The 27,214-nt window shown below is 43.3% G+C and overlaps 2 protein-coding genes across 6 annotated transcripts in view; both read left to right on the forward strand.

Moving 5' to 3' along the window:
* Positions 1 to 593: 593 nt before the first annotated feature.
* On the forward strand, positions 594 to 5,064 carry LOC108438712 (homeobox protein goosecoid-2). The gene is made up of 3 exons (XM_017716715.1): positions 594 to 843; positions 2,446 to 2,678; positions 4,963 to 5,064. The coding sequence occupies exons 1-3, from the start codon at positions 594 to 596 to the stop codon at positions 5,062 to 5,064; spliced, it is 585 nt and encodes a 194-aa protein (XP_017572204.1).
* A 2,975-nt stretch (positions 5,065 to 8,039) lies between these two features.
* The window catches only part of LOC108438697 (3'-5' RNA helicase YTHDC2), a 44,582-nt gene continuing 25,407 nt past the window's right edge, over positions 8,040 to 27,214 (forward strand). For 2 of the 5 annotated variants that reach the window (XM_017716678.2, XM_017716682.2), the window contains exons 1-15: positions 8,053 to 8,139; positions 8,948 to 9,029; positions 10,534 to 10,698; positions 11,155 to 11,245; positions 12,227 to 12,426; positions 14,214 to 14,416; positions 15,260 to 15,426; positions 17,735 to 17,837; positions 18,530 to 18,686; positions 18,781 to 18,888; positions 19,335 to 19,483; positions 20,908 to 21,043; positions 22,819 to 22,945; positions 23,853 to 23,918; positions 25,279 to 25,457. In XM_017716678.2, the coding sequence (XP_017572167.1) occupies positions 10,542 to 10,698; positions 11,155 to 11,245; positions 12,227 to 12,426; positions 14,214 to 14,416; positions 15,260 to 15,426; positions 17,735 to 17,837; positions 18,530 to 18,686; positions 18,781 to 18,888; positions 19,335 to 19,483; positions 20,908 to 21,043; positions 22,819 to 22,945; positions 23,853 to 23,918; positions 25,279 to 25,457 (1,843 nt within the window). In that variant the 5' untranslated portion in view covers positions 8,053 to 8,139; positions 8,948 to 9,029; positions 10,534 to 10,541. Of the gene's footprint in view, positions 8,140 to 8,581; positions 8,663 to 8,947; positions 9,030 to 10,533; positions 10,699 to 11,154; positions 11,246 to 12,226; positions 12,427 to 14,213; positions 14,417 to 15,259; positions 15,427 to 17,734; positions 17,838 to 18,529; positions 18,687 to 18,780; positions 18,889 to 19,334; positions 19,484 to 20,907; positions 21,044 to 22,818; positions 22,946 to 23,852; positions 23,919 to 25,278; positions 25,458 to 27,214 lie in introns of those variants that run through there. The other 3 variants (XM_017716680.2, XM_017716679.2, XM_017716681.2) reach the window with 3 other exon arrangements.

The raw sequence follows: 27,214 nt of genomic DNA on the forward strand, positions 1-27,214 counted from the left end.
GCCACCCGGCCTATAAGATTATTTTAGGGGTGAGTATAGACGACATATGACTATAAACAACTGACATAACACCAGGGTTTGCTACCGGAAGGCTGCGTTGTTCCACAGGAGTCATTCGCAAAACATATTAACCCAAGCTTATCCTCATAAAGACCACTGGTCACTCCTGACACCCGGGATAGCAGCAATGAATCAAAGCCCCTAATGCCAGACAATTTATCTTTTCAGCTAAAACCACAACAAGGCGGATTTCAGGGGGCGCTCTGTACCCCCTCATTTGATACAGTGAAATCAGATTTCATTTCGGCCAAAGCCAGATTAGCCAGAATCTCCTGTTCTCGCTAACACCTTTCACAAAACTGCCCAGATTAGATGGGATTTTTTTCAGCCACTTTATACTTTTCTGTGCGTCTGTATGGGGGGATTATGTTTTTGTCTCCTTTCTTTAATCTATTGAGTAAATGGGGGTTTGACACCGAGCAGGGGGAGCAGAGAGAGAGAAAGAAAGAGAGAGAGAGTCAGTTCTATATGAAAGTGTGCTTGTCTGGCGCTACAGCTCTAGCTGGTGGTCAGCATACGAGGACAGGAGCAGGATGGACGCTGCGGAGAAAGAAGCAGGTAGGAAAGGGTTTGCCTTCAGCATCGACAGCATCCTGAGCGGGACGTTCGAGAGGGGGGATGACGCCAAGGCCGAGCGCCCTCGGGGACCCTCCAAAGAGCGCCCGGATCCGGAATCCACCACAACTACAAATCCCACAGAGCCTCTGCAGCACGCCTGCCTCTGCTGCTGCTACTGCTCGCACTGCGGAGAGATGCTACAGGCCGACTACCTGCCCACCACACGTAAGCCCACCTTTTTAAAGGGGAACTTCGCCGATTTTTCCAAATGTCTGCAAAATTGTACGAGTGAGATGTAAACTAAATCATTCAGAGAGGTTTGATGTGAAGTGGTTCACTGTGGATTCTATAAATAATGGTAAAATGGTTATAAATTACATATAAAAATACACAAAATTGAGAAACTAAGGCGCTGTTTTGACTGACGGTGCCTTCCATGTACCTATGACCTGTTCCTACCTCCACCACGAAAAACACATTAAATCAAACTGTCATTGTTTGGTTGGCTGCACAGTTGGCTGCATATATGTGTTGTTATGACGCGAGTCTTTGCACAACACAAATATTTCTGTAAATGATGCTTCTGTTTTTTAAATAATCAGAAAGTAGTTTTCGTAATTAAACTGATATATGGCAAAACGCTGTAAGGTTCTGGACGGATTCGGACTGGAGAGGCAGAGGTTGTTGATTATCACTAGCAGTCAACACCAGTTTATATTAAATCTTCTCCCCACTGCGGTTTTGAGTTTTGGAGATGTAAACAAAGTGTGTTTAAATACGCAGGTTTTTGCCACTGTTGCATTAGAACCATGGATCATACAAGCGCCACCTGCCTGCTGCCAGCTCCGCTCAACTTGTCCGACGCCTTGTTTCCTTGATTTTGTTTATATTTTAACGATTCAGTCATGCTCTTATAATCTGTCAGTGGACGGCTGTTTAAAGAAAGTAAATGAATTTTATTTTGAGTCTTAAGGAAAGGCTTATAAGCATCAAATCACAAAATTTAATTATTTCAGTGCAATTCAGAATTTATACATTTATGCATATGTACATGCATGTATGTATGTATGTATATATATATATATATATATATATATATATATATATATATATATATATATATATACATGAAGGGCAAATCAAATATGACTGGAGGTATTTAGACAAAACATATATATATATATATATGTGTGTGTGTGTGTGTGTGTGTGTGTGTGTGTGTGTGTGTGTATAAATATAGATATACAGACAGACAGACAGACAGACAGACAGACAGGTAGGTAGGTAGGTAGTTATATGTATCACTCTTGTCAGAAGAAAACCTTATCTCTCCAAAATGGTAACTTAACTTAATAATCTTATTATTATGTTATAATAATCTATAAAATATGTGTAATGTTATTGAAAAGTGAGGAAAATGAGTTTGTTGCCCTGAGGCAACATCATACAATAGAGGGTTATGGTGTCATAAAGTCAGAATAAAATGAAAGAGGTTCAAAATGTTCAACCGCAAAATATAACAGTAAGATGTTCAGTATTTGGTGTGTCCACTCTTTACCTTCAATTCAGCTTCCATTCTTTTCAGGAGGCTCATTTTCAGTTTTTCAAAGAAATCAGGAATGCAGGAATATTTATTCACGCCTCCAAAGCTCAGTCGTAGAAGTTGGTTACACTTCCTACTTCTTACAATCCACAAAATCCCAAGCACGATCAGTGATGTTGGGGTCTGGAGTCTCGGGTGGTCACTCCATTGTTCCGAGAACACCAGCAGCCTCTTTGTTTGGTGGCTTGCAGTTTATTACATCGTATCGCTCTCCTTGGTTTCAGCCTGTCAGTTGGTGTGGAACAGGAGAGCACTCACAGATTCCTGTCTGGCAGGAGAAGCTCAGAGAAGGGAGAGTTTCAGTCAGATCCAGAAGAGGATCCGTCGCCATCGCACCATCTTCACCGAGGAGCAGCTGGACGCTCTGGAGGAGCTGTTTCTGCAGAACCAATACCCTGACATACATACACGCGAACAGCTGGCTGAGAGAACACACCTGCGGGAAGAGAGGGTGGAGGTAACGGCGGCAAACGGGACGATTTTTCAGTTAGAGGGCACATTCATTTTATTGCTGTTGCAGTCGGTTCAATCTTAATAATCAAGTCATTTATTACTGACTTGGCAGTTTTTTTAAAACCAGCTAAACAATAAACACGAACTTCACTGACCATTTTCCTAAAAATAACCATGGAACCAAGTTTCCAAAGTACTTGGACAAAGAGTCTAAAGTCTCCCTTCATTTTCCTCGTTTCCATCACGTACATGTTGATCATTTTTCAGGAAAAAAGCAGAAAGCATATACAACTCCATTTCCAAAAAAGCTGTGAAAATTGTAAATAAAAACAAAATGCAATGATGTGAAAATCATTTAAACCCCATATTTAATTCAAAATAGTACAAAGACAATATATCAAATGTTGAAACTGAGATATTTTATTGTTTTTTTGAAAAACAAAAGTAAAGAACATCTGCTGTTTATCGTTTACGGTACATAATAAAATTGAAAAGATTCTGAGAATATGGAGAAGTCTCTGTCTGTAAGGGACAAGAGCAAAAAACATTTTGCTGGCTGTGATCTTTGGTCCCTCAGGCTGCACTGCATTAAAACCCAACACTTCTGAAAACCACTGTCTGTGAAAACAGTTCAACACTGCATCCACAAATGCAGGTTAAAACTCTAAAATGCAAAGAAGAAACTGTAAGTAAACAGGACCCAGAAACACTGCCACCTTCTCTGGGCCCAAGCTCATTAAAAATGGGCTGAGGGGAAGTGGAGAAGTGTCCTGTGGTTGGATGTATCAACATTTGAAATTCTTTGTGGAAATCATGGACACTGTGTCCTCTAGGCTGAAGACCACTCAGCTTGTTATCAGTGGACAGTTCAAAAGCCAGCATTCATGATGGTTTAGGGGGTCATTAGTGCTCATGGCATGGGTGACGTGCTCATCTGTGAAGGCGGCATTAATACTGAATGATATAAACATGTTTTGGCAACATGCTGCCATCCAGATGACGTCTTTTTCAGGGAAGGCCTTGATTATTTCAGCAAGACAATGTCAGACCACATTCTGCACGTATTACAGCAGCATTGCTCCGTATTAAAAGAGTCCGGCACTAAACTGGCCTGTCTGCAGTCCAGACCTGACAACATTTGATGCATTATGAAATGAAAAATGGGACAAAAGAGACCCTGAGGACTCTTTGAGCAGCTCAAATCCTGAATCAAACAAGAATTGGGAAAATATTTCAGTTTCAATCCTGGAGTTGGTCTCCTCAGTTTACACTGCTGTTAAAAGAAGAGGTGATGAAATACAGTGGTAAGCATGGCCCCGTCCCAACTTTTTTGGAGCGTGTTATTGGAATCAAATTCAAAATGGGCACACATTTTTCAAAAAACAATAAAATATGTTGTTTTTGTAGTATTTTCCTTTAAGAGAAAAAGGTTTACATGATTTGCACATCATTGCATCCTATTTTTATTTACACTCTGCACAGTGTCCCAACTTTTTTGGAAATGGGGCTGAATTTAACAGAAAATTCCAAACAACTAGACTGTATATATTTTTTTAATTTAGTGTGTCCACCATTTACATTTATCACAGCTTCCAGTCTTTTCAGGTTTTCAAAGAAATCTGCAGGAATGTTTTTCCACACCTCCAAAGTTCAGTCTGAGAAGCTGGTGGATGATTTTCTGAAGTAATCAAACCCATTCAGTGGTGCTGAGGTCTGGACTCTGGTGGTCGGTCCATCGTCCAGCTTCTTTCTTTGATGTGTCCGTCTCCTTTTCTCAGTGAGGTTCTTCTTGATCAGCTACACGTCCTTTCAGACCCACAGCGCTGAGTGGTCTTCTCACAGTGGAAGGATGGACAGAAACACCTGTGGATATTTTCAGATCTGAAGCCACTTGATCTTCTCCTCTCTCTCTCAGAGATCAAAGCTTTAAGAGCTGTTTATCTGATGGGGACAGTTTTGGTGTCGACCAGGTCTCCCAGGTGGTTGTTAGGAGCTTCAATCTTCTCTGTAGCTTTTAATCATTTTTTAAAACTCCTGTTTATTTTCCTTTGACTTTCTCCTTTCTTATGCGAGTGGATCATCTTCTGATCTTCTCAGAAAAATCTCCTGAAAAATGAAGAACTTGTTCGTAACGGCTGTTTTGAGCGTGAACACAAAGCGGACGTTTAATGACCGCAACACTTTGAATTACTTTATTATGGATGTGAAGTTTGTGGCTTGTTTCCTTTTCATATCAGTGATTGAACCCTGATTGGAATGATGTATATAATCGATATTTGTGCTTTTAGGTGTGGTTTAAGAATCGGAGAGCGAAGTGGAGAAGACAGAAGAGGGTGCCTTTCAGTCTTCGTGGGCAGGACGAGTGGAAAAATGTGCTTCATGGAGACTGAGAAACAAGAGATGGGAAATGTTTCGACCCTCTGACTAACATACAAATTTTTACCCGTGTGTGGTTTTCAGGTCTGTGGGACTCATTTTCAATGTTCAGCAAAAGAAATAATGATGTGATTTATTATTATTTCAACCTCAGATTCTTGGTCTTCGCTCATTTTCTGTGTAGAACATATAAAATAACCCCTTTTCAGAGCTTCACTCTGTTCACCCCCCACACATACTACACGTGGTGCTGGGCTGAACCTGCGGGGGGTAAAAGTGTGGAGGTGCTGTGTCCTTCACTCTGTTCTCCTCCTACATGGCCTGCTGTTAGTGTGTGTGTGTGTGTGTGTGTGTGTGTGTGTGCAGTGGTGGACAAAGTACACAAATCATGTACCTGAGTTAAAATTCGAGACACCCAAGGTAAAATATTCCTCCAGTAAAAGTAGAAGTTCCTCCCTTTAGACCTCCACTTGAGTAAAAGTACTAAAGGACTCAAGTACTTAAGTATCAAAAGTAAAAGTACTAAAAGAGTAATTAACTTAATGCAACTTAAAGTTTAAGTTGAATAAAAACTGGCTTTAAACTCAGGATCACAGATGAGCTCCTTTACTATGTTGATCTGTAGGCGTCTGTTCATAAACATAAACCAGCCCAAACTCATTTACTATAAAATGAAATGGTGTTTGTAGAAATTCAGAAAAAAGCCGCGTCAGTCTCGACTGCATATGTGGACATATTTCTATATTGAGCTCTATTTACACAAAGTTAGGTTAGTTCATCATTTATGTTGAACAGACTCTCCCAAAGTTTTACGCTGCTGCGCTGACGTTGAACCGCGTGCTGCACTGGGTCGGTATGACCAACAGGTCAAAACCAGCTCTAAACAAAGTGACCGCTGGGCCCTGATTGGTGCTCTGGCTTTGCGCTTCTTTCGTTTTGACATGTGACGTTTTTATACACACAGAAACCAAAAGGAACGACAGATTTCTCAAAATGTAGGAGGAAAAAGTCGGATATTAGACTCTGAAATGTAGTGGAGTGAAAGGAAAAAGTCGCCCAGAACGGAGAAACTTCAGTACAGATACACCAAAAATACTAAAGTACAGAAACCAATTACATTTACTCAGTTACTCAGTTACTGTCCACCACTGTGCGTGTGTGCATATGAGAGGGTGGACAGCATGGACAGTGTAACGAGGAGCGATGTGGAGGTGGACGCACGTGCTGAGAAAAGTGAGATTTATTACAGGCAAATCCAAAATCAGGGTCTAGACAGTCCAGGGACAAGGAGCCAACACAAACAGATCAGGGAACAGACATAACAAACAGCGAAACAGACTAGAACACAGAAAACAGTACATCCAGCACAAAGACCAACAACCACAAGGGGCAAACACAGGGCTTAAATACAAGGTTGAAACACAGGTGGGAACAATCAGGGGCAGGGTCTGAACAAGGGGGCCGAACTGGGAGGATGAACACAACAAATGCATGTGGAAGATCAAAACAGACAGACAGGCTGCTGACTGGCTACAGCTGCTAAAGTAGAACCCTACGCTGGACACTTGTGATACTTTAAACATCTGGTATTTTTACATAAATTGTCATGGCTGTATTGATAAAACAATAATGTGGTGGGTCCACCAGTCCACAGAGTAACAAACACATCAACACCACACATGGGGTAACAATGATTTATTTCCTTTAAAAGGCTAAACTTGCCTAAAAACGCTCATTTTCCTCATCTTCGTGTTCAGTGCTGTATTTCAGGACTGAAAGAGAATTCAACTGTGTGATTTTTATTATTGTTTTTATTATTACACTTGTAAGGAAAAACTTTGGATTCTATATTATTATTATATTATTATTATTATTATTATTATTATTAGATATTCTAGGATACAATATTGATGGTGAAATACTCTCAGGAGGGGCAACAGTAGTGAGGCATGTAATGTACATGGAGTTTCTCAATAAAAATGGGTTTAAAAAGTAATGCTTGCTTTGGCTGCATATTAAATGCTGCTCAATGGCTGAATCTCAAATGCCTGTATTTTCAATGAAGTTCTGAAAATTCTCATCTTTTTCTGTCTTTCATCACCGGCTTCAGTCCACTGCTGCTCCCACAGTGCCCAGAGCAGGAGTCCAGGACAACACCAACACTAAACCTTCACTCATGCACCACACATGTCCACCCCTGAGGGGATTATTACTGAATCATCAAATGAGATTCTAAAGCGTGGCCACATCTTCGTAAGGCTTGGGACTGAATTTAGCCATGATCACAGCTTAATAAGGCATGATCTCCTTCCCACACTTTATTAAGTCATGGCTATTCATTAGTATCTCATTCCCATGCTTTACTAAGTCATGGCTACGTATTAGTATCTTGTTCCCACACCTTACTAAATCATGGCCACGCTTTATTTTTATTTATACAGGATGTCACCAGCAGGGCTCTGTAAATTACGAAGCCCTGATGACGACATTCCGTCTAAATAAAAATAATGTGTGGCCACACGTTATTAATACTTGTAAACGATATCCCAGGGCCTGGCCACAGCTTAGTATGGCGTGGGAATGAGATCCCAATGCCTGGCCACAACTTCGCAAGACGTGGGAATGAGATAACTAAGTCGTGGCCCTGAATCCTACAGAGCCCTGCTGGTGACATTCTGTATAAATAAAAAATAATGCATGGCCGCTACTTAGTAAGGCGTGGGAATGAGATGATTAAGTTGTGGCCACGGCGTAGTAAAGCGTGGCCACAACAAAGTGCCCGCTGGGCCCTGATTGGTGCTCTGGCTTTGCGCTTCTTTCGTTCGCCCAGAATGGAAATACTTAAGTAAAGTACAGATACACCAAACAATACTTAAGTACAGTAATGAATTACATTTACTCAGTTACTCAGTTACTGTCCACCACTGGCTCCGTACTCATTTTCAACACAGGTGTTCCATTACACACAAGTGCACTCACAGCGGTGCGCGGTTTGGGACGCAGCCACTCATTCAGCCTGTAAAGAGCAGCGCAGGCGGCGCAAAGCCGGTTAAAAGTTCCCTGTGTGCACACAGCGCAGACAACAGACAGTAAGTAAACCAGTCTCTGTCCAAGTCCGATGCGTTTATAGTGCCCGAAATGCCCCCGACTCTGCAGGAGGTGCTGCTTTATCTTTACAACTAACGGACAAAATAAAAGCTACGCTACGAGCTTCGCTAGCTTGGCAGCATTGTGTATGAACGGCGAGTTAGCGTTAGCCAGCGGGCTAGCGGCAGCTAGAATTAAAAGGGGGGCGTGAAGTTTTTTCACGTTTTCTTGTGAAACTGTAAAACTCGTTTCTGCTGCCGAACTCCCTGACCAGGTCGCTGTTAGTTGGCTCAGTAACGTCGCTAGCTTTAGCTACAGAAGTTGCTTCGAAGTGTTTTTCGAATTTTGCCGGTCCACCTTAAATGGCTACTACATTCTGGCGCCTCTGGGGGGGGGTTGTAGTAATAACAGCCGCGCCATTTAAGGTGGAACGGGGAAGTTCGACGCCAGCTTCGCGCTAACCTAACGTAGCTAACCCAGACTGGTTTGCGCAGTCTGAAACATCAGCTTACCAGCTATTTTTAGGTAAATACCGTGACAAAAAATCAATTTACTTTCTCTCGTGTTTCGCTAAAAGTCTTCTGAGGTAAGCGAGCTGGCGTTTGGCTGGCTGGTCTGCTGTCAGGTGGAGGGACTGGACTGGGCTGAACCGAGCCGGCGTGTCGTGACGGTTGGGTTGGGTGTTGTTTGTATCGTTACTCTATGAGAAGATTTAGGTTACTGGATGTTACACAATGCGCTGTGAAGGATGCCGAGGCCGTTTTCTGCTTATCTCGGCTTTGTTTAAGTTTCGTTTCCTTCTCTCGTCAGACTTTCGGTTTGGTCAGGAGGAGCTTCATCACCTGACTTCAGCTCCAGCTCTCACTTACAGGCTACCTGCACAGGGCTGGAGGTATGGAGAGGCAGATCTGCCTTAATGAATAGTAAATAAAATACCCCCCCCTCTCAAAAAGTTCAGGATATTTGGCTTTCAGGTGAAGTTTATGGAAAAGGTGAGAAGATCACGCTGCAGTGATGTTATATCGTGGAAGCAGGGCGTTCAGGTAGAAGCACGGTGGTGTTTTCTTTCCTCGTCTCAAACAGCAACTGAAACAAAAGCCGACAGCAGTGGTGGGTTTAACTCACCCCAACAAACAGTCTCAGTGTCTCAATAACTCACCAATCGCCCTCGAGCATCAACTACAGCTTCACAGCGACGTCTCATCTGTTCACCGGTCGACTCGTCGTCTGCTGAGGCGCGGCGTCCCGCTCTTCTTGAAGGGCGGCCCTCGGGTCACCGAGGTTCTGGGGTACAGAGTTACGAGCCTCTACACGGCGACTCGGCTGATCCCATAGGTTTTCTATGGGATTGAGGTCTGGAGAAAGTGCAGGCCGCTCCATTTGAGGTGCCCCGGTCTCCAGCAGCCGTTCCCTAAGGATGCGACCTCGATGAGCTGGAGCGTCGTCGTCCATGGAGATGAAATGAGGCCTGTGTTGTTCGTGCAGAGGCGCAGTGACTGGATTAGTGATGTTATTCAGTAGTTTGGGCCACTGGGTCACTGTACCGCTCACAAAGTGTAGGGCAGTTCTGTACTGACTGGACACCACACTGTAACACCACCACCACCACCACCCTCATTAAGCTCCTTGTTAGAGAACAGCAAGTTGTGCAGAAACTACTGAAACACTGAACAGCTGGACATGCGCATTCAGAAGTTTAGAGGTCACATTAAGCTCACCTGAAAAGGTTAGAGTGCGTTTTAGGTTCGTCCTGAAATTTCACCCGAAAGCCAAATATCCCCGACTTTTTGTGAGTGGTGTAATTATAAATTAAACCTGAGGGAGGTTTTAGAGGTGGACGTCTGGTTCCTATCACCACCACTGTGGACAGTTCTGACTCTGTGGTTTCTCTAGAGCAGGGCATTTCACACCAAGCCACTCTGAATGACCATGTTATCGTCTTAACCATTTAATCATGTCGAAATTTTGGAAAAGTGGTGGAGTTCCCCTTTGTTATGCTGTGTAGTGCAAGACTAGTCTTAAACTCTGTCTAGGGAGCTGATCATGTGTTGTCCAGCGGTTCTTCTGCAGTGAAGGGTATGAATAGGGAGTTCTCTGCTGACTCTGCTGTTCAGGGAAGGCTTTACACGAGATGTTGGAACATTTGCTGTGAGGATGTGTTTGCATTCAGCCACAAGCGCAATAGTGAGGCCAGGTACAGATGCTGGATAATCAGTTCTGGCTCATTTCTTCCTGAATGCATTGGATGGAGCTCAGTCACGCCTTTTTGCCATTCGGTGTCTTGTGGCATCAAGCTGCAGCCATCTGGCATAACAGAGCCTCTTTCTTTTAATTAGAAAGCTGCTGTGGTTTAAATTGTAGCTGTGAAACTTCTTTCTCTTCTCCTTCTCCCTTAGAAGGCAACATGTCCCGACCGAACACTGGCTCCCAGAAAGCCAGCATGACCTCTAAGCCGTTGAGTTCACTGAAAGCAAGAGGACTGAAAGACATCAGGATTGATGAAGAGGTTAAAATTGCAGTGAACTTGGCTCTCCAGAGGTTCCAGTACAGCGAACAGAAAGGTGCGTATAAGTGTGCGCTACAGAAGTAAGGCCAGAACCATGCACACGTTTTTAGGCCCGATGGAATTTAACAGTAAATTTTAACGCATAAAATCTTACTCTAATTATAATATATATAAGGAATAGTATATCGCTGCTGTCAGAGCTCAACCTCGTGTCTCCAAATGTGTATGTAAATTTCCCCTCCCTGCCAACTTTGCTCTGGTAAGATGCACCTGGATGCCAAGCTTTGATTAATGATTGTGGTTTCCACAGAAGTCACTTGGAAAAGGACCAAGCATGTCAGCGACATTATTTATTATTATTATTATTAATAATAATTTATTTATTTAATTAATTCATTTTTGGGGGGTACTGCATACCCAAATAGCTACACCTTTAAACCGAACCTGACTTTTGCGCTCTTCCAGTTGCCTGCTGATTACACCAGTCATCACTCAGCTTTCTTTCTAACAGAAATGGAGTTTCCTTCTTCACTAACCAGCACAGAGAGAGCTTTTATACACCGCCTTGCTCAGTCCTTGGGCTACATTTCAAAAAGCAGAGGGTAGGTGTAAAAAAAAACAACTTTTTTTTTTGCTCTGTTTTCATTAATAGTGCTAGATCATGTCAGATGAGTACTATCAGTGCTTGTAGAGCACTGAACAACTACATGGCGATTCACTCGAAAGAGGCCCCGGTTATTCTGTAATAACTCTCACTAGGGCGAAGCAGTCGGAGCGGAACAACGTGCAATGAGCTCCTCAGTATATGGAGCTTCGAACAAGCCACGATGCCCCCGAGTTGGAGCGGTGAGGTAGGCGCCGGACAGCCGTTGCCACGGCCCCTTCATGCGTCTGGCAGAAAACGGAGATCACTTCCAGCATCGTGCGTAATGCAGTCGACCACACATACTTTTCCATGTTCTGTGAGGAAGCTTTTAGAGGTGGACGTCTGGTTCCTATCACCGTCACTGTGAACAGTTCTGCATTCCATTGTTATGCTGTGTAGTCCGAGACTAGTCTTAAACTCTGTCTAGAGAACTGATCGTGTATGTCCAGCGATTCTTCTGGAGTGAAGGGTATGAATAGGGAGTTCGCTGCTGATTCTGCCTTTCAGGGAATGCTTTACACTAGATGTTGGATCATTGCTGTGAGGATTTGTTTGCATTCAGCCACTAGAGCATTCGTGAGGCCAGGTAAAGACGCTGGATAAGCAGTTCTGTGTTGGATGGAGCTCAGTCACTTATTTATTTATTTAGGTTCAGATTGCTTCATCTTAACGGGAGTTACAACAGAATGTTCAGGGCCTCTTTCGAGTGAATCTCCCTGTACATGGAAGACAGATTTGGACCAGTTATAGAAAGCTTGTTTGCAACAACAACCAGTGTATAGTAAGTGCCTAAGCTGTGTGGTAGCGAGTAACTGAATGCCATTCGTTCTTATTTTATTCATTTGTGTCCATTTGTGTTGTTTCATGACTGATGTTCTATTTTTGTCACTCTCATACAAAAGAATATGAATTATGCACACGTACTATGTCATTACAGTAAAGGATCAAAGCGGGTTCTCACTATACGGAAGAAGGATGGCTCCGAGGCGGCTCAGTCCATTATGACGTTTAACTTCGCTGCTCGCTCCAAGCATGTGGTGCAAAGCCTGCAGCAGAGGTTTCCATTCACCAGTAAAGAACTCGCTGAACTGCTTCCACACACTCAGAGGGGATTGTCTGTTTCATTAGAAGCTGGCGGTGAGCACCTTTTTCCTCTTGTTTTGTTTTTTTGGGGTCTGGTATGAGGGGATAGTGCGTTATTTCAGCTCTGTAGTGTGGTATTGATCGGTCTGTGTCGAGCTTTTGTCCAGAGTAATGCCTTTTTGAGCTGGATTGCTTTTACCAGGGCATTTCTCATTTGTCAGGGACTTCACTGCCTGATTTGTACAAAATAAAGCATCTGTGTAATTCCCTCAGAATTCCCAGACATAGCCTGGATTGAAATTAATACCTGTACCAGGATTTCATCACAGAAAACATTCAATGACAATAACAAGACACCACACAACCGTAATAAAACTACTGTTACTGAGGGAGCATCCATTTAGAGGAGACCATTCCAGTGTAAAACACTACACGCGCTGCAGATTCATACTGGATTAAAATCGCTCCAGTTATTACAGTCAGACTGTAAAACTACACGCGCTGCAGATTCATACTGGATTAAAATCACTCCACAATTATTACAGTCAGACTGTAAAACAACACACACTGCAGATTCATACCGGGTTAAAATCACTCCACAATTATTACCGTCAGACTGTAAAACTACACACACTGCAGATTCATACTGGATTAAAATCACTCCACAATTATTACAGTCAGACTGTAAAACTACACACTGCAGATTCATACTGGATTAAAATCACTCCACAATTATTACAGTCAGACTGTAAAACTACACACACTGCAGATTCATACTGGATTAAAATCACTCCACAATTATTACCGTCAGACTGTAAAACTACACACTGCAGATTCATACTGGATTAAAATCACTCCACAATTATTACCGTCAGACTGTAAAACAACACACACTGCAGATTCATACTGGATTAAAATCATTCCACAATTATTACATTCAGACTGTAAAACTACACACTGCAGATTCATACTGGATTAAAATCACTCCACAATTATTACCGTCAGACTGTAAAACTACACACTGCAGATTCATACTGGATTAAAATCACTCCACAATTATTACCGTCAGACTGTAAAACAACACACACTGCAGATTCATACTGGATTAAAATCACTCCACAATTATTACCGTCAGACTGTAAAACTACACACACTGCAGATTCATACTGGATTAAAATCACTCCACAATTATTACCGTCAGACTGTAAAACTACACGCTGCAGATTCATACTGGATTAAAATCACTCCACAATTATTACCATCAGACTGTAAAACTACACACACTGCAGATTCATACTGGATTAAAATCACTCCACAATTATTACCGTCAGACTGTAAAACTACACACACTGCAGATTCATACTGGATTAAAATCACTCCACAATTATTACCGTCAGACTGTAAAACTACACGCTGCAGATTCATACTGGATTAAAATCACTCCACAATTATTACCATCAGACTGTAAAACTACACACACTGCAGATTCATACTGGATTAAAATCACTCCACAATTATTACCATCAGACTGTAAAACTACACACACTGCAGATTCATACTGGATTAAAATCACTCCACAGTTATTACAGTCAGACTGTAAAACTACACACTGCAGATTCATACTGGATTAAAATCACTCCACAATTATTACAGTCAGACTGTAAAACTACACACTGCAGATTCATACTGGATTAAAATCACTCCACAATTATTACAGTCAGACTGTAAAACTACACACACTGCAGATTCATACTGGATTAAAATCACAGATCTCACTAATAATGAATTAAATTGCCTACCCAAGTAAAACATATCCAGCCATTTTTGTTATTCCCCTTCAGATAGCATGCGAGACAAGAACAGAACCAGCGGCAGGCTGAATAATGGTATTCCTCAAGTGCCTCAGAAGAGAGAACCATCCGAACTGGAATGCTTTTGTCAGGCTCTGCCTGTCTTTGAGCGCCATGAGGAGGTAGTGGCAACCATCAAGGAAAACCAGGTGGTGCTGGTAGTGGGCGAGACGGGCTCAGGCAAAACCACCCAGGTGAGGCTTAAAGTGCACTGCGTTGCTTCTTCATCAAGCTCCCTTATTGTTTTTAGCCTAATCTAACCTGTAACGATTAACACACTGCTCATTCCTCTTCGGCAGGGGTGTCACTCACCCACTGAAAGGGCCGTATTCAAAAATCTCGGCACATCTGTGGGCCAGCTGTGCGTTTATTTAATTTTTACTTAACATTTTGCCATGGGCCATTGTTTATTCAAAATCTGCCAAAACTACAACAGCAAAATGGGCATTTAATACTTAAAAATACTTAAAAATAGCTATATAAAAATAGTTTTAGGTGGTTCTTTTAAATCTATCCTATTTGCTTGAACTAGACTCCAGACATCTCATCTTTTTGTGTAACCGCTGGCCCACAGATTGTTGTTGGGGAAAGAGGGGAAGAACCCACACTATGTTGCGGTGCATACTGGGGACTTTAGTGGATGTCAGGGTGAAACTGGCTACTAAGAATAGAAAATTAAAATAGGCCTGATGGCACTCTGTCATGGGCCTGACTTTGCCTCGTGGGCCTTGTGCTTGACACATGGGATACAGTTTTATTGCTTCAGTCAGAAAACAGTTTTGCTTTAAAAAACACATCAATAAATAAAAAAACAAAATATTTTTAGGTTTTAAAGTTTGAATAGTGTGAACAGCATTAATAATAGTATAATCTATCAGTAGTTGTCATTGTCAGCCACATTTTTCATTTTATCAGAAAATAGCCTCCTGTTGAAATATGGGTGTGGCTTAGTTTTTGTTATATCTTTAGATCATATGATCAGAGTTTTATAAGATACTGTACAGCCAAACTTAATCTGTCTCGCTTCTGTTTTCTAGATCCCACAGTTCTTGCTGGACGACTGCTGCAAGAAAGGCATACCGTGCCGAATTTTCTGCACACAGCCCAGAAGGTTGGCTGCTATTGCTGTGGCGGAGCGTGTGGCTACAGAGAGAGGAGAAAGCGTTGGCCAGACTATTGGCTACCAGATCCGCCTGGAGAGCAGGTAGAATCTGTGGTGAAATCTGCAGTTTCATGATGCATTAAATCATTTTCTACTGGATTCTAATAATCGAAACAAATCTTAGTGCCATCAAATATTTACACTCCTACGCTGTTAGAAATGAAGGTTCTGTGCTGGTACGTTTTACGTTCATCAAGATGCAAACAATGTAAATGTTCCCTCAAAGGTACAGCAGTGGGTTTAAAGTCCAGTTGTGCACTTTAAATCAGGTTCTCCAGGTGAAAAGTTGGTATTTGTTCCTTTTCATAACCGAATGTTTTGAAACAGAGCAGTAGAATAAAAGCCTGGAGGCGAGGCGAGGCGAGGCGGGGTGTGTGGAGTCAGTACATCTCAGTGGATTATGGTTCAGTTATGTTCCCTGACTAGAGGTACTGAGATGGACCCTTGAGGGAACCACCCCAGTGACCGTTTCTGACCTTTTTTTCTGAGAGAGTACTAGAGATGCACTTCTTCCTTTCTGATATTGTTAGCAGTTTTTAAGGATCTGCTGAAATCGATACTAACTCTGCCTGACCTAACTAGACTGTAAATCCTGATCTGTGTAAAATTCCCCTTTTTAAGTATTTTATTTTGGGAAAAGCAGAGTTGAGCACGTCGTGCACTCCCCCGGGCTCGGGAAGGACGCTGGAGGCAGGGTTCAGGTTTGCAGCAGGCATTTCACTTTTATTGCACACCAATCAACCAAAAACAGCCCAAAACCTACGCTGGCCACTTTTCAGTGGCTTCAAACTAAAGGCTGCTCAACTCCCTTCCTGTTCCTTTTCTGCTCGGCAGCTCGGGCTCCCCCTTCGGGCCGACTCTTGCAGCCGACATCAGGGCCCAGGGGATGGACGCAATGCCATGCAAATAAAGCCATGTTTAATCATAAGGACCAACTGAGGCAAATGAAAACTATTTTTATCATGCAAACTAGTTAAAAGCAGCACTGAACCATGTATAGACAACTCTGTGGTACATGTGCGTCAGCAAAAATGGAGCCAACTGTGTCTCCTGCTCACTCGCTTACATGTTTAAGCGTCATATTCTGCTGGAGTTTAGTAAATATTAGTAATTTATGCTGTCAGTAACTGCTGTTGCAGTGGATTCCTCGGGTTGGTGGAAGCACCAGGTCAGCACCATATATCTCTTTAGTCTCTTTAGTGTAATACAGCTAAGGGATTACTGAAAGACATCTGTTATTCAGATAAAGCGCTGCACTTAATGCATATAGTACTGCATGTACGTTGCTTTCTCTGACTTATTTGTGCCATAGGCATGGAACTAATCTTCACCTCCCCTTTAAAGACTGCCCTTACAGATTTTGCCATGAGCATTTTGACTACTGCTCATCATCCCACGCTTTGTACATGCTTGCTTTTGGCCCAGTCCCATTTCTTATTTTTACCTCTACCCCTTGTTTTCAAGTGTCACCTTGCCTCTTGGAACTAAGTCACAAGGGGTAGTGGTTGAGATCTTCCCATATGAAATGGGACAACCATCAAATTAAAGAGCATCACTTCATTAACAGCTACTAGCTCCGCTCTCTAGGTGACCCGGACCCTCTGCAGGGACAGCAGAGGAGGGTAAAGTTCAGCTCCTCACTGCTGGGCTTTAGTTACATTTAGAGATCAGATGCCTTCAAAGAGGGGGGCAGTTATTTATTATCACCCCCCACTAATTCTTCAGTGATATGAAGCTGAAGTCAGAGATTCTCCAGCTTCTCGTTCTCATTAGAATTTTCCCCCGAGGCACCAGGCTTGAGGTTTTTCGCCTGAGGCACCAGACTTGAGGTTTTTCGCCTGAGGCACCAGACTTGAGGTTTTTCGCCTGAGGCACCAGAGTTAAGGTGAAACGAGAAATTTAGACAGCTAGTAACCAAGACATCAGCATATAATTTGCTTTTATGCTTATTATGAAGAAAAGTACCACATTGAAATCGTAATAAACTTAATACACTGGTAATGCAATGGTTAGTGGAATTATTTAATTGAGAAAACACTGAAATTTGTGTTTGTCGCTGTTTGTCGCTTGCCCCCTACTCCTCAATAAACATTCAGAAAAGATTTAGGATTATCTTACAGACACCGTATATGTTCCTGAGCTTCATCAAATAACTCCAGGCTGATTACATGATTAGTCCGCACCTTGGCTGACATGTTAAATAAGTACAGAAAGCTTGTTATTTAGAGAACGTTAATCATGAGTAAAACTGTGCCCGGGCGAACGTGTGGGAGAAGGTCCGAGCCGGTTTGAATCTCATAATGTAATGGGTAAAGACTTTTACACAGTCCTAATCTGATTTGTTTTGTAGGGTTTCTCCCAAAACCTTGCTTACGTTCTGCACAAGTGGAGTGCTGCTCAGAACCCTGATGGCTGGAGATGCCACCCTCTCCGCTGTCACGCACGTCATTGTGGTAAGTACGTGTTTTATTAACCTCAGTGGACCACAGTTTGTGTCGGTCATCCTCTAGTCCTTCATCGTTGGTCACAGGACGCTGTTGGCTGGGTATTTTTCAGTCCAGCAGTGACACTGAGGTGTTTAAAAACTCCAGCAGCACTGCTGTGTCTGATCCACTCAGACCAGCACAACACACACTACTACACCACCGGTGCTGAGAATGATCCATCACCCAAATATTACCTGCTCTGTGAGGGTCCATGGGGGTCCTGACCACTGAAGAACAGGGTAACAGAGTATCAGAGAAACAGATGGACTACAGTCTGTAACTGTAGAACTACAGAGTGCAGCTATACAGTAAGTGGAGCTGATAAAGTGGACAGTGAGCGCAGAAACAAGGAGGTGGTCATGATGTTACGCCTGAGGGGAGCTTTTATACCAAAAAAAAAAAAAAAGTACATTAATTTCATGCAGTTACTGAATCATTAAATTTAAAATGTTTTAAAAGTACTGTGTTAAAATTAGATACAGGTAATTTATTATACTGCATTTCTAGTTTAAAAAGCCTTTAAGCTGATTCTGAATGATCACTATGATTTTCACTATGCAGTACATTCTGAAAGAGGTGATTGCACAAGGCCCTGTATTACCTTCGCTGACACTGCTCCTTTTTCTGACCAGCTGTTTCCTTGGCTTTGCTCCTTGCAGGACGAAGTCCACGAGCGGGACGGCCTGACGGATTTTCTCCTCACCAAGATGCGGGACTTGCTGCAAAAAATGCCCTCTCTGAAGCTCATCCTGTCCAGCGCTGCCTTAGATGTGGACCTTTTCATCAGATACTTTGGCAAATGCCCTGTCATTTACAGTGAGTACAAAGAAGAGCAGTGATAAACAAACGTGTAACACATCTGGTTTACGAGGAATCAGGAAGCAAGTTTAATTTATGCCTTATGTTCAAGTCAAAGGACGGCCGTTTGAAGTCAAACAGCTCTTTCTGGAGGACATCTTGCGGACCACAGGCTACATGAGCAAAGACATGATGAAATATAAGAAGGAGATGCAAAAAGGTGAGCGAGGTTTCTCAGTCCTGTGCTTATCGAAACTTGTCTGCTTTCCTTGTATTGGACTGTCAGTACCTTCAAATCTAGACTGATTGCAAGTTGGGGAGAAATAGCATAAACATAATCTCGCAAAGACATTTTCACAGTACACGTCGTATCGGGGGGGGGCAGGGGTGATCTAGGACCACATATGAAAGTGGCTCAGGTCGGATTTGAAAAGATCAGATTTGCGTCCACACAGCCCTGAAAACACCAGATCTGAGTCACATCAGGGTGAAAAATCTGATTTGGGCCACTTCAGCCTGGAAATGTGAACGTAACCTAATACTGTAAGAGAGGCCAGTAAGAGAATTGAATACATGCGTTAGCATCATGCAGCTTCGCTCTCCTTCATAAGCAGTATATCTGATTTTGTGTGTGTGTGTGTGTGTGTGTGTGTGTGTGTGTCTCAGAGGAGAGGCAGCAGACGTCTCTTACTGAGTGGTGCGAGGTAAAGGAGGGAGTTTCTCGGCCTGAGTCTCAGAGGGATAAGCTGCCTACCTGCATCCTACAGGAGAACGACCTGCTGGATGATGGAGGGGAGAGCGTCTTCAGCCACCTGGTAGTTCTGCAGCTAGCTTGAGTCTTTTGTGATCATCAATGCAAGTTTATAGCAGTTTAACTGCAGTGCTGTATCATTCAGGGCTAGGCTAGAGGATGACTAGCACAAACTGGGCATAGAAAACGATGAAGTTAATGTCTAATTGTATTCCTGTAATGGAACCGACAAGGTAGGTGTGTCTAACTACCAGTACCGTGTCAGTATCACTGCTGTGAGAAAATGGTCCACCACCCAAATAATTGGTACAAGGGAACTGACATGGTACCACTACCATGTGTTTACATGCAAAGGTTTTTGCCAATCCGATTGAATACATTCCGATTGTAATTTAAGACTGAGGTGTTTGTGCTCACTCTGCTCAACAATCTGATAGAAAATCTTTGTTTACATGTACACTACACGAAATCCGATCCAAAATCGCATGCATGTGTAGAGAACTGCTTAGTGTAGACGTTACCATGACAACAAGCATCACGTGGGCCCAGTCAGAGTGAGATGAGCAGCAGTGAGCAGTGGTTGTGTTTCTAACTGCTTTAAAATGACGTCAGACTCAGGAAAACGTCCTTCACACGTCCTTATTAAAGAAGGCCGAGAGGAAGACGTCGTGATCTGAGACGCATGAGCTGGACGTCCGTCTCACCGCCGTCTTTTAAAGATCAGAGCATGAACTTCGTCTCCTCTGCAGACCAGTTTCTGCTCCACCATGTTGAACCATATAAACTCTCACTGTGACGCGACGCACATGCAGAACGGACTTAAACTTTCCGATAGGGAATGTAATCGGATACAGGCGTTTACACGGATATTATTCTTCTGTGCAACAGATCATTTGCAGTATAACACACCTCGTTCAGTTGGATAGAAATTGTATTTCAAGTAGCCTCGATTGGACTAGACTGTTCGGATTGGTGTGTTTACGTGGACGTATTCAATTCTGATCGAGCCATTAGTCGGATTATTAACAGATGATCAGGCTGCATGTAAACATGGCTAGTGTCACTGCTATGAGAGAGTCCCCAACCCAAATAATAATCGTTACAGCACTGATGCTATGGTGGTCCTTTAATGTTGATGGGTGAGGTAGAGGGGGCTGATGAAAGGTGAGGCTACAGTCTGTAATTGTAAGCCTATAAAGTGCACTTGTGTTATGTGTTTCTGATAAAATGGCCAGTGAATGTAGATAAAGCTGATAAACTGGCAGGTCAGTGTGATTAAACAGTGTCTTTTAATTATATATTTACTGAGAGCTTAAGTAGAAAACGCTGTAATTGATTAGGGTAGGTCCAGATTAGGGCTGCACAATATGGGCAGAATGCTAGTACTGTTAACACTGTGATGTACCTTGCCATGTACTTAAAACCATTAGTTACTCGGTAATTTGACATGATTTAAATCGCTCACAAACACAAGTTCTTTGTAAATAGAATGAGAAGGACGTGGCCTCATTGGAGCCATGGCTGCTGAAGGAAATGGACACTTGCATCTCGGACATCTTCCTGGAGCAGGACGCTGATGCCTTCATCCAGCTTTTTAACCTCATTCTGAATGAGAACATCAGTGGTAAGGAACTTCCACTCGTTCTACGATCAGCTTTACAAAACGTGTAATTCTGGTCTTAAAATCTGATTGGCTGAGCCGTGTTCGAAGGCACACCCAACATAGGCTCCCGAGTGGCGCAGCCGTCTAAGCGTTGACCCCGTCATTAGGAGATCGCATGTTCAGTCCCTGGTGATGCTACAGCCGTCTGTGGCCGGGAGTCCAAGAGAGCACAGTTGGCCTCGCTCTCTCTGGGTGGGTAGGTTGGCCCCCCCTTCTCCCCCATCACCCAACACTATTCTAGTCTATGCAGGCGTCTGTTAGCTGACGTAACAGACCTGAGACCTGGCGGTTGGCGATGTCCTCCGAGCGCCTTCAGCTGTCCAGTGACGTTGCGTGAGCGGCAGTTTGAAAAGATGCAGCAGTGCTTCTCAGGTCTCGGAGGAAGCCTGTGTTAGTCTTCGCCCTCCTAGCGTTGGTCGTGTTGTGTGATTGGGGGAGTCCTAACTAGTGGGCGGAATTGGAGACGACTAACTTGGGGAGAAAATAAAACTAAAAAGAGGAGTAATCTTTGACTGTCGTGCTGCTCATATGACCACCAAGTATACTGATGAAGTAAGGACCTGTTTTTTTGAGTAAACTGAGTGAATCTTTTTTTCTTAACTAGAACGTCTGATCACGTAGCTAACGCTAAAAGATGGCCAACAGGCTAAACAACTCCATCATTAATATCACAGGCTTGAATTAAACTATTGCTGATCTAATTAACTGCAAAACAGCTGTATGAAAGTCTAAAAATGGTGCTTGAATGGATTGCATGCTTCCAAAGTTTGTTTCCGATAGAAGTAGCGTCGAAGCCAGGCTGAGTCCCAAATGTCTCCGTACTCCCTAAAAGTTCTCGACTATACAGCCAGATAGTGCATCATTTATCGAGTGTGCATGTGTCGGAGTCCCAGATGACTTTCTTAGCTTTATTTTGCACTGTTGGACTGCAGGACCCAGTATTTAAATTCCTATATAGTGTACTATGTAGGTAGCAGGGAGCCGAGATTCAGCCCCAGCGTGAGAAGAGACGCGCCACTGGATTGGTGCTAAATAAGACTTGCAGTGGTGATTCGGTGACCAAAAAGTACTTAAAAAGGATTTTTTTTGCATTAAACTGCCGTGTTATCGTATGTTCATTGTTGCAAAAGTTCAAAAGTTCAAAAGTTCATAGCAGCTGAATGGTCTCCTCATCCAGCGGCCCTTGGTTGCTTGACAACTTAGTGTCAAACTAAGGCCCAATCCCATTTCACCCCTTGCCCCTACCACTGAGCCCTTAGCCCTCTGTTTTGTATGTTCATGTCTAGTGTGTCAGTAGGGGGCTAGCTTGAGGATGGTCACCTCAGATTGCGAGGAAGCTGAGGAAAAGGGAGTAGAGCTAAGCTAAGAGTGTAGTCTTATGGCCCTGCTGCCTAAAACTACTTATACTTACCTAGTAACTGTCCAGAGTCGTCCTATCTCCAGTCTGCATTACATCCATTCAGTCACAACTTACCCGGTGACTTCATATCTCCTCACACAGAGCAGCAGTAGTTGCTGTTAATGAAAGGGTCCCATTTCATAGGGCAAGATTTCAACCACTTCCCCTTGTAACTCAGTGACACAATTGGCAGGGGTAAAAAGAAGAAACGGGATTGGGCCTTAGAAAATGCATTAGGATGTTAACGTGGTCAGTTTGACAGCCTTTATAATAGCACCACATTATTAGAAACATTTTAATGCACTCTCATAGCGTCTCCCTTATCTGCTTGTCTCAGTTGACTACAGGCACAGTGAGACAAGTGCCACTCCTCTGATGGTGGCTGCAGGAAGAGGCTTCATCAGCCAGATGGAGCAGCTCCTCAGCATCGGAGCCAGCGTGTACATCAAAGCGTCCAATGGCTGGTGAGGACACAACAACCTCATGAGTCTGGGCACCATCATATGGCTTTCTTTGACCTGTTACGTGATCTAAAACTCCAGCTCTGGTTTTAGTTTATTGGCTGTCTTGTGAGTGACTCACACTAATGCACTGCTACACAGAGAAAACGTCATTAGAAACGTTGGAAATGTTAGTTTAATGTTGAGTCAGCATGACATCCTTTCACAGCAGGTCGTTTTTTATGGACAGAAGAGCGTGTGTATTTTTATTTTTTTTTAACCACAGTCTTTCACTGTAGTGCGTCCTTTTCATTTAACACTCGCGATGAAGAGGAATTCTAAAGTAGTCGGCGTTATTTGTGGGAAAACACTGTTTTTGTTGAGTAGTAGTGGTGACCGCGGTCAGTGAGACCTCTGGGAGCTTTTATTAGTCATCCATGAGCATTAGTGTTTCAGTGTATGCTGAATCTTACTGGAAGATGTGTTTTTATTAAAATAGAAATATTTATTGATTTATTTTTTAATTAAGATTCCTTAATATACAACATGAAGAAATACCCTGTATGCTGCCAGGTGTAGGTAAAATGGTGATAATTTACACAAATTGCTTGCACTGCATTGGAAACGCTGCATTTTCAGTTTGCAAATGGTTTGTTGCTTGCTGTAAGTAGGGTTGACAGTATGAAGATATTCCATCGGTATCATGGTCATTTTTATTATAATGCACAAATTGTTTTTCTAAGCGTATTGTGGGTCTCGTGAGCACCTAAAGAGAGCAGAATATGATTGTGTGTGTGTGTGTCAGTGTGTGTGTCAGTGTGTCAAAACATTGTGATACGTGTTGTGAAATTATTGTGAATTTTGTTTGTTGGTTTAAACATATTATCCACCCCCGTCTGTAAGTAAAGAGTTATTCTCTCCCGTTTTTCAGGACAGCACTTGACTGGGCCAGACACTTTAACCAGACCGAGGCAATGGATCTTCTGGAGTCTCATATGTGAGCACATAAGTGGCAGTGTAATTAATCCACATACACTATATTTCCAAAAGTTTTCACTCACCCATCCAAATCATTGAATTCAGGTGTTCCAATCACTTCCATGGCCACAGGTGTATAAAGCCGAGCCCCTAGGCCTGCAGACTGCTTCTACAGACATTAGTGAAAGAATGGGTCGCTCTCAGGAGCTCAGTGAATTCCAGCGTGGTACCGTGATCGGACGCCACCTGTGTGGGATTATAACAAAGTGGAACCGAAGTGGTCGGTCACATAAAATGACAGAGCGGGTCAGCGGATGCTGAGGGGCATAGTGCACAGAGGTCACCAACTTTCTGCAGAGTCAATCACTACAGACCTCCAAACTTCATGTGGCCTTCAGATCAGCTCAAGAACAGCGTAGAGCGCTTCATGGAATGGGTTTCCATGGCCGAGCAGCTGCATCCAAGCCTTACATCACCAAGCACAATGCAAAGCATCGAATGCAGTGGTGTAAAGCGCCGCCACTGGACTCTAGAGCAGTGGAGACGTGTTCTCTGGAGTGACCAATCACGCTTCTCTGTCTAGAAATCTGATGGACGGTTGCCAGGAAAACGGTACTTGTCTGACTGCATTGTGCTAAGTGTAAAGTTTGGTGGAGGGGGGATCATGGTGTGGGGTTGTTTTTCAGGAGTTGGGCTCGGCCCCTTAGTTCCAGTGAAAGGAGCTCTTAAAGCTTCAGCACCAAGAGATTTTGGACAATTTCACGCTCCCAACTTTTATGGGAACAGTTTGGGGACGGCCCCTTCCTGTTCCAACATGACTGCACACCAGTGCACAAAGCAGGTCCATAAAGACACGGATGAGCCAGTTTGGTGTGGAAGAACTTGACTGGCCTGCACAGAGTCCTGACCTCAACCCCATAGAACACCTTTGGGATGTATTAGAGTGGAGACTGTGAGCCAGGCCTTCTCGTCCAACATCAGTGTCTGTCCTCACAAATGCCCTTCTGGGAGAACGATCAAAAATTCCCATAAACACTCCTAACCATTGTGGAAAGCCTTCCCAGAAGAGCTGAAGCTGTTATAGCTGCAAAGGGTGGGCCGACATCATATTAAACCCTATGGATTAAGAATGGGATGTCGCTCAATTTGATATGCGCATGAAGGCAGACGAGCAAATACTTTTGGCAATATAGTGTATCTAGAGCTTAATTAATATAATGTAGATACTTTGTTGCGTGTAAAATATTAGGGCTGCAACCAACAGGTCTCTGATCCATTGATCTCTTGACTGTTTATTTATTTAAAGTGATGACTCATCACAGCGCTTAAGTGCTAAACTAAAAAAAGTGGTATATCCTGTTTCTCCCGTGTCCCTGCAGCTCCTCTCTGGAGGCAGGCCAGCTGGACGAGTCGTCGCTGGTGCAGTCGTCTAGTGCTGAGCTGAGTGCTGAGGACCAGGAGCTCCTGAAGGCTTACCACCACAGCTTTGATGATGAGAAGGTGGACCTGGATCTCATCATGCATCTTCTCTACAACATCTGCCAAAGCTCTGATGAAGGTGAGAGAGGGATGAATTTAAAAATAGTGGAGAAGACAAGGATGCAAAACAGCTTTAGATCACTGTTTTAGACCATGACTGGCAATAGTGGAGCAGGCGGATAGGATAATATATTCGTATTATACCACAGGGTTGCATGATAAATATAATTTCATAGCTATCACAATGAGTTTCTGTGATGGAACACGTTGTTAAGGGCTGCAGTGATAGAACAGATCAAGTTAACTCACACAGTGCCATGTAGCATCAGAACCAATAATAAATGCGCTCCTCTGCTGGGCTTCAACTATGGGCCAGATTGTTTTGCCCCAATGACTGCATCGGACCATCTCCAGAACAAGGCTTGTGGGGTGCTCCCGGTCTGCAGTTGTAAGTACCTACCAACAGGCTCAAGGAGGGACTGATCGTAAACCGACAGACGACTTTGTCGCCCAAGGCTTATTGATGCTTAAGGGCAACGAAAGCTGTCCCGTCTGGTCTTAACTGATAGAAAAGCTTCTGAGGCACAAGACACAGAAATTTTAGGCCAAATCCCATTTTAACCCCCCCTGCCACCACGTAGCCCTTGGTCCTCTGTTTTGCCCGTTCATGTCTAGGGGTAGGTGTCCCAACTTTTGTTGAGATAGAGGGGTAGGGCAAGTAGAGTTACTTGGACTAGAGGTTTTTCAGACACTCCAAACAAAGAAAAACCGGCAGGGTGGCTGAACAAGAGACCAAAGAAACCCACAAATGTGAGAATTTTCTCTGTTCAAAAAAATTAACCACTAATAGCATGCTAATGTCTCAGTAGCTAGCTAGCTAGCTTTCCATTCCACCTTAAGTAGTCCAGCAGTTCTGACGCCTGAGGCTCCAGAATGTAACTGCACCATTTAAGGTGGAACAGGAAAATTCGGGCAAGAATCTGGTGAATATCTGACCACTGCTTCATATCACTGAAGAATTAGGGGGGTGATGATAAATAATTGCTCCCCTCTTTGAAGGCATCTGATGCCTAAATGTGACTAAAGCCCAGCAGTGAGGAGCTGAACTTTCCCCTCCTCTGCGGTCACTGCAGACGGGCAGGGTCGCCTACAGAGCGGCGCCAGTAGCTGTTAATGAAGTGGTGCTGTTTAATTTGAAGCTCCCATTTCATAGAGGAAGATTTCAACCACTAACCCTTGTAATTCAGTTCAAATGGGCAATGTGACACTCAAAAACGAGGGGTAGGGGTAAAAAAAAAAAAAGAAATGCGATTAGATCTCAACGATGGCTATGGGAGGAATGTGTCCTGACACCCGGTGCACTGTACCCTGCTGCATATGGGGCTGTGTAGCCACAGGTCGTTCAAAGTGCCCATACAGACACCTGTTCGCCAAACGAAAGGCCTGGAGAAGGTGATGCCATCAGGGTTCACTGTGATGAGAGGACAAGCCAGTGAAGGAAGTGTGATGCTCTAGACAACGTTCTCCTCTGAAACCCTGGGTCCAGACATTCTTGGACATCAGTTTGAGACATGCCTCCTACCTGTACAACATTGCGGCGTATAGAGGACACATTGGTGGCATATAGAGGACCAACAGCATACTAAGCAGGTGGTCATGATGCTTTGGTGTATCAATGTATATTCATTTTTGTAGGCCTCAATAGAAAATGTATATTTGTTTTATATTGCATTGTATGTCTTTTATGCAGCCATACTGTATTTTCTATTGTGCAGTGAAAGGCTAGTAGTTTAATTTAAGAAAGTGGGCCAACATGGTAAGCTGCCCCTGCTCCAT

The sequence above is a fragment of the Pygocentrus nattereri genome, chromosome 23, assembly GCF_015220715.1.
Source record: "Pygocentrus nattereri isolate fPygNat1 chromosome 23, fPygNat1.pri, whole genome shotgun sequence".
Classification (NCBI taxonomy): domain Eukaryota; kingdom Metazoa; phylum Chordata; class Actinopteri; order Characiformes; family Serrasalmidae; genus Pygocentrus; species Pygocentrus nattereri.

What these genes read in the sequence shown, in the direction of transcription:
- LOC108438712 (XM_017716715.1), top strand. Translation starts at nt 594, where the DNA reads ATGGACGCTGCGGAGAAAGAAGCAGGTAGGAAAGGGTTTGCCTTCAGC. An exon ending in CGACTACCTGCCCACCACAC is followed by an intron (nt 844 to 2,445) that starts GTAAGCCCACCT and finishes CCTTGGTTTCAG; the next exon opens with CCTGTCAGTTGGTGTGGAAC. An exon ending in TGCGGGAAGAGAGGGTGGAG is followed by an intron (nt 2,679 to 4,962) that starts GTAACGGCGGCA and finishes TTGTGCTTTTAG; the next exon opens with GTGTGGTTTAAGAATCGGAG.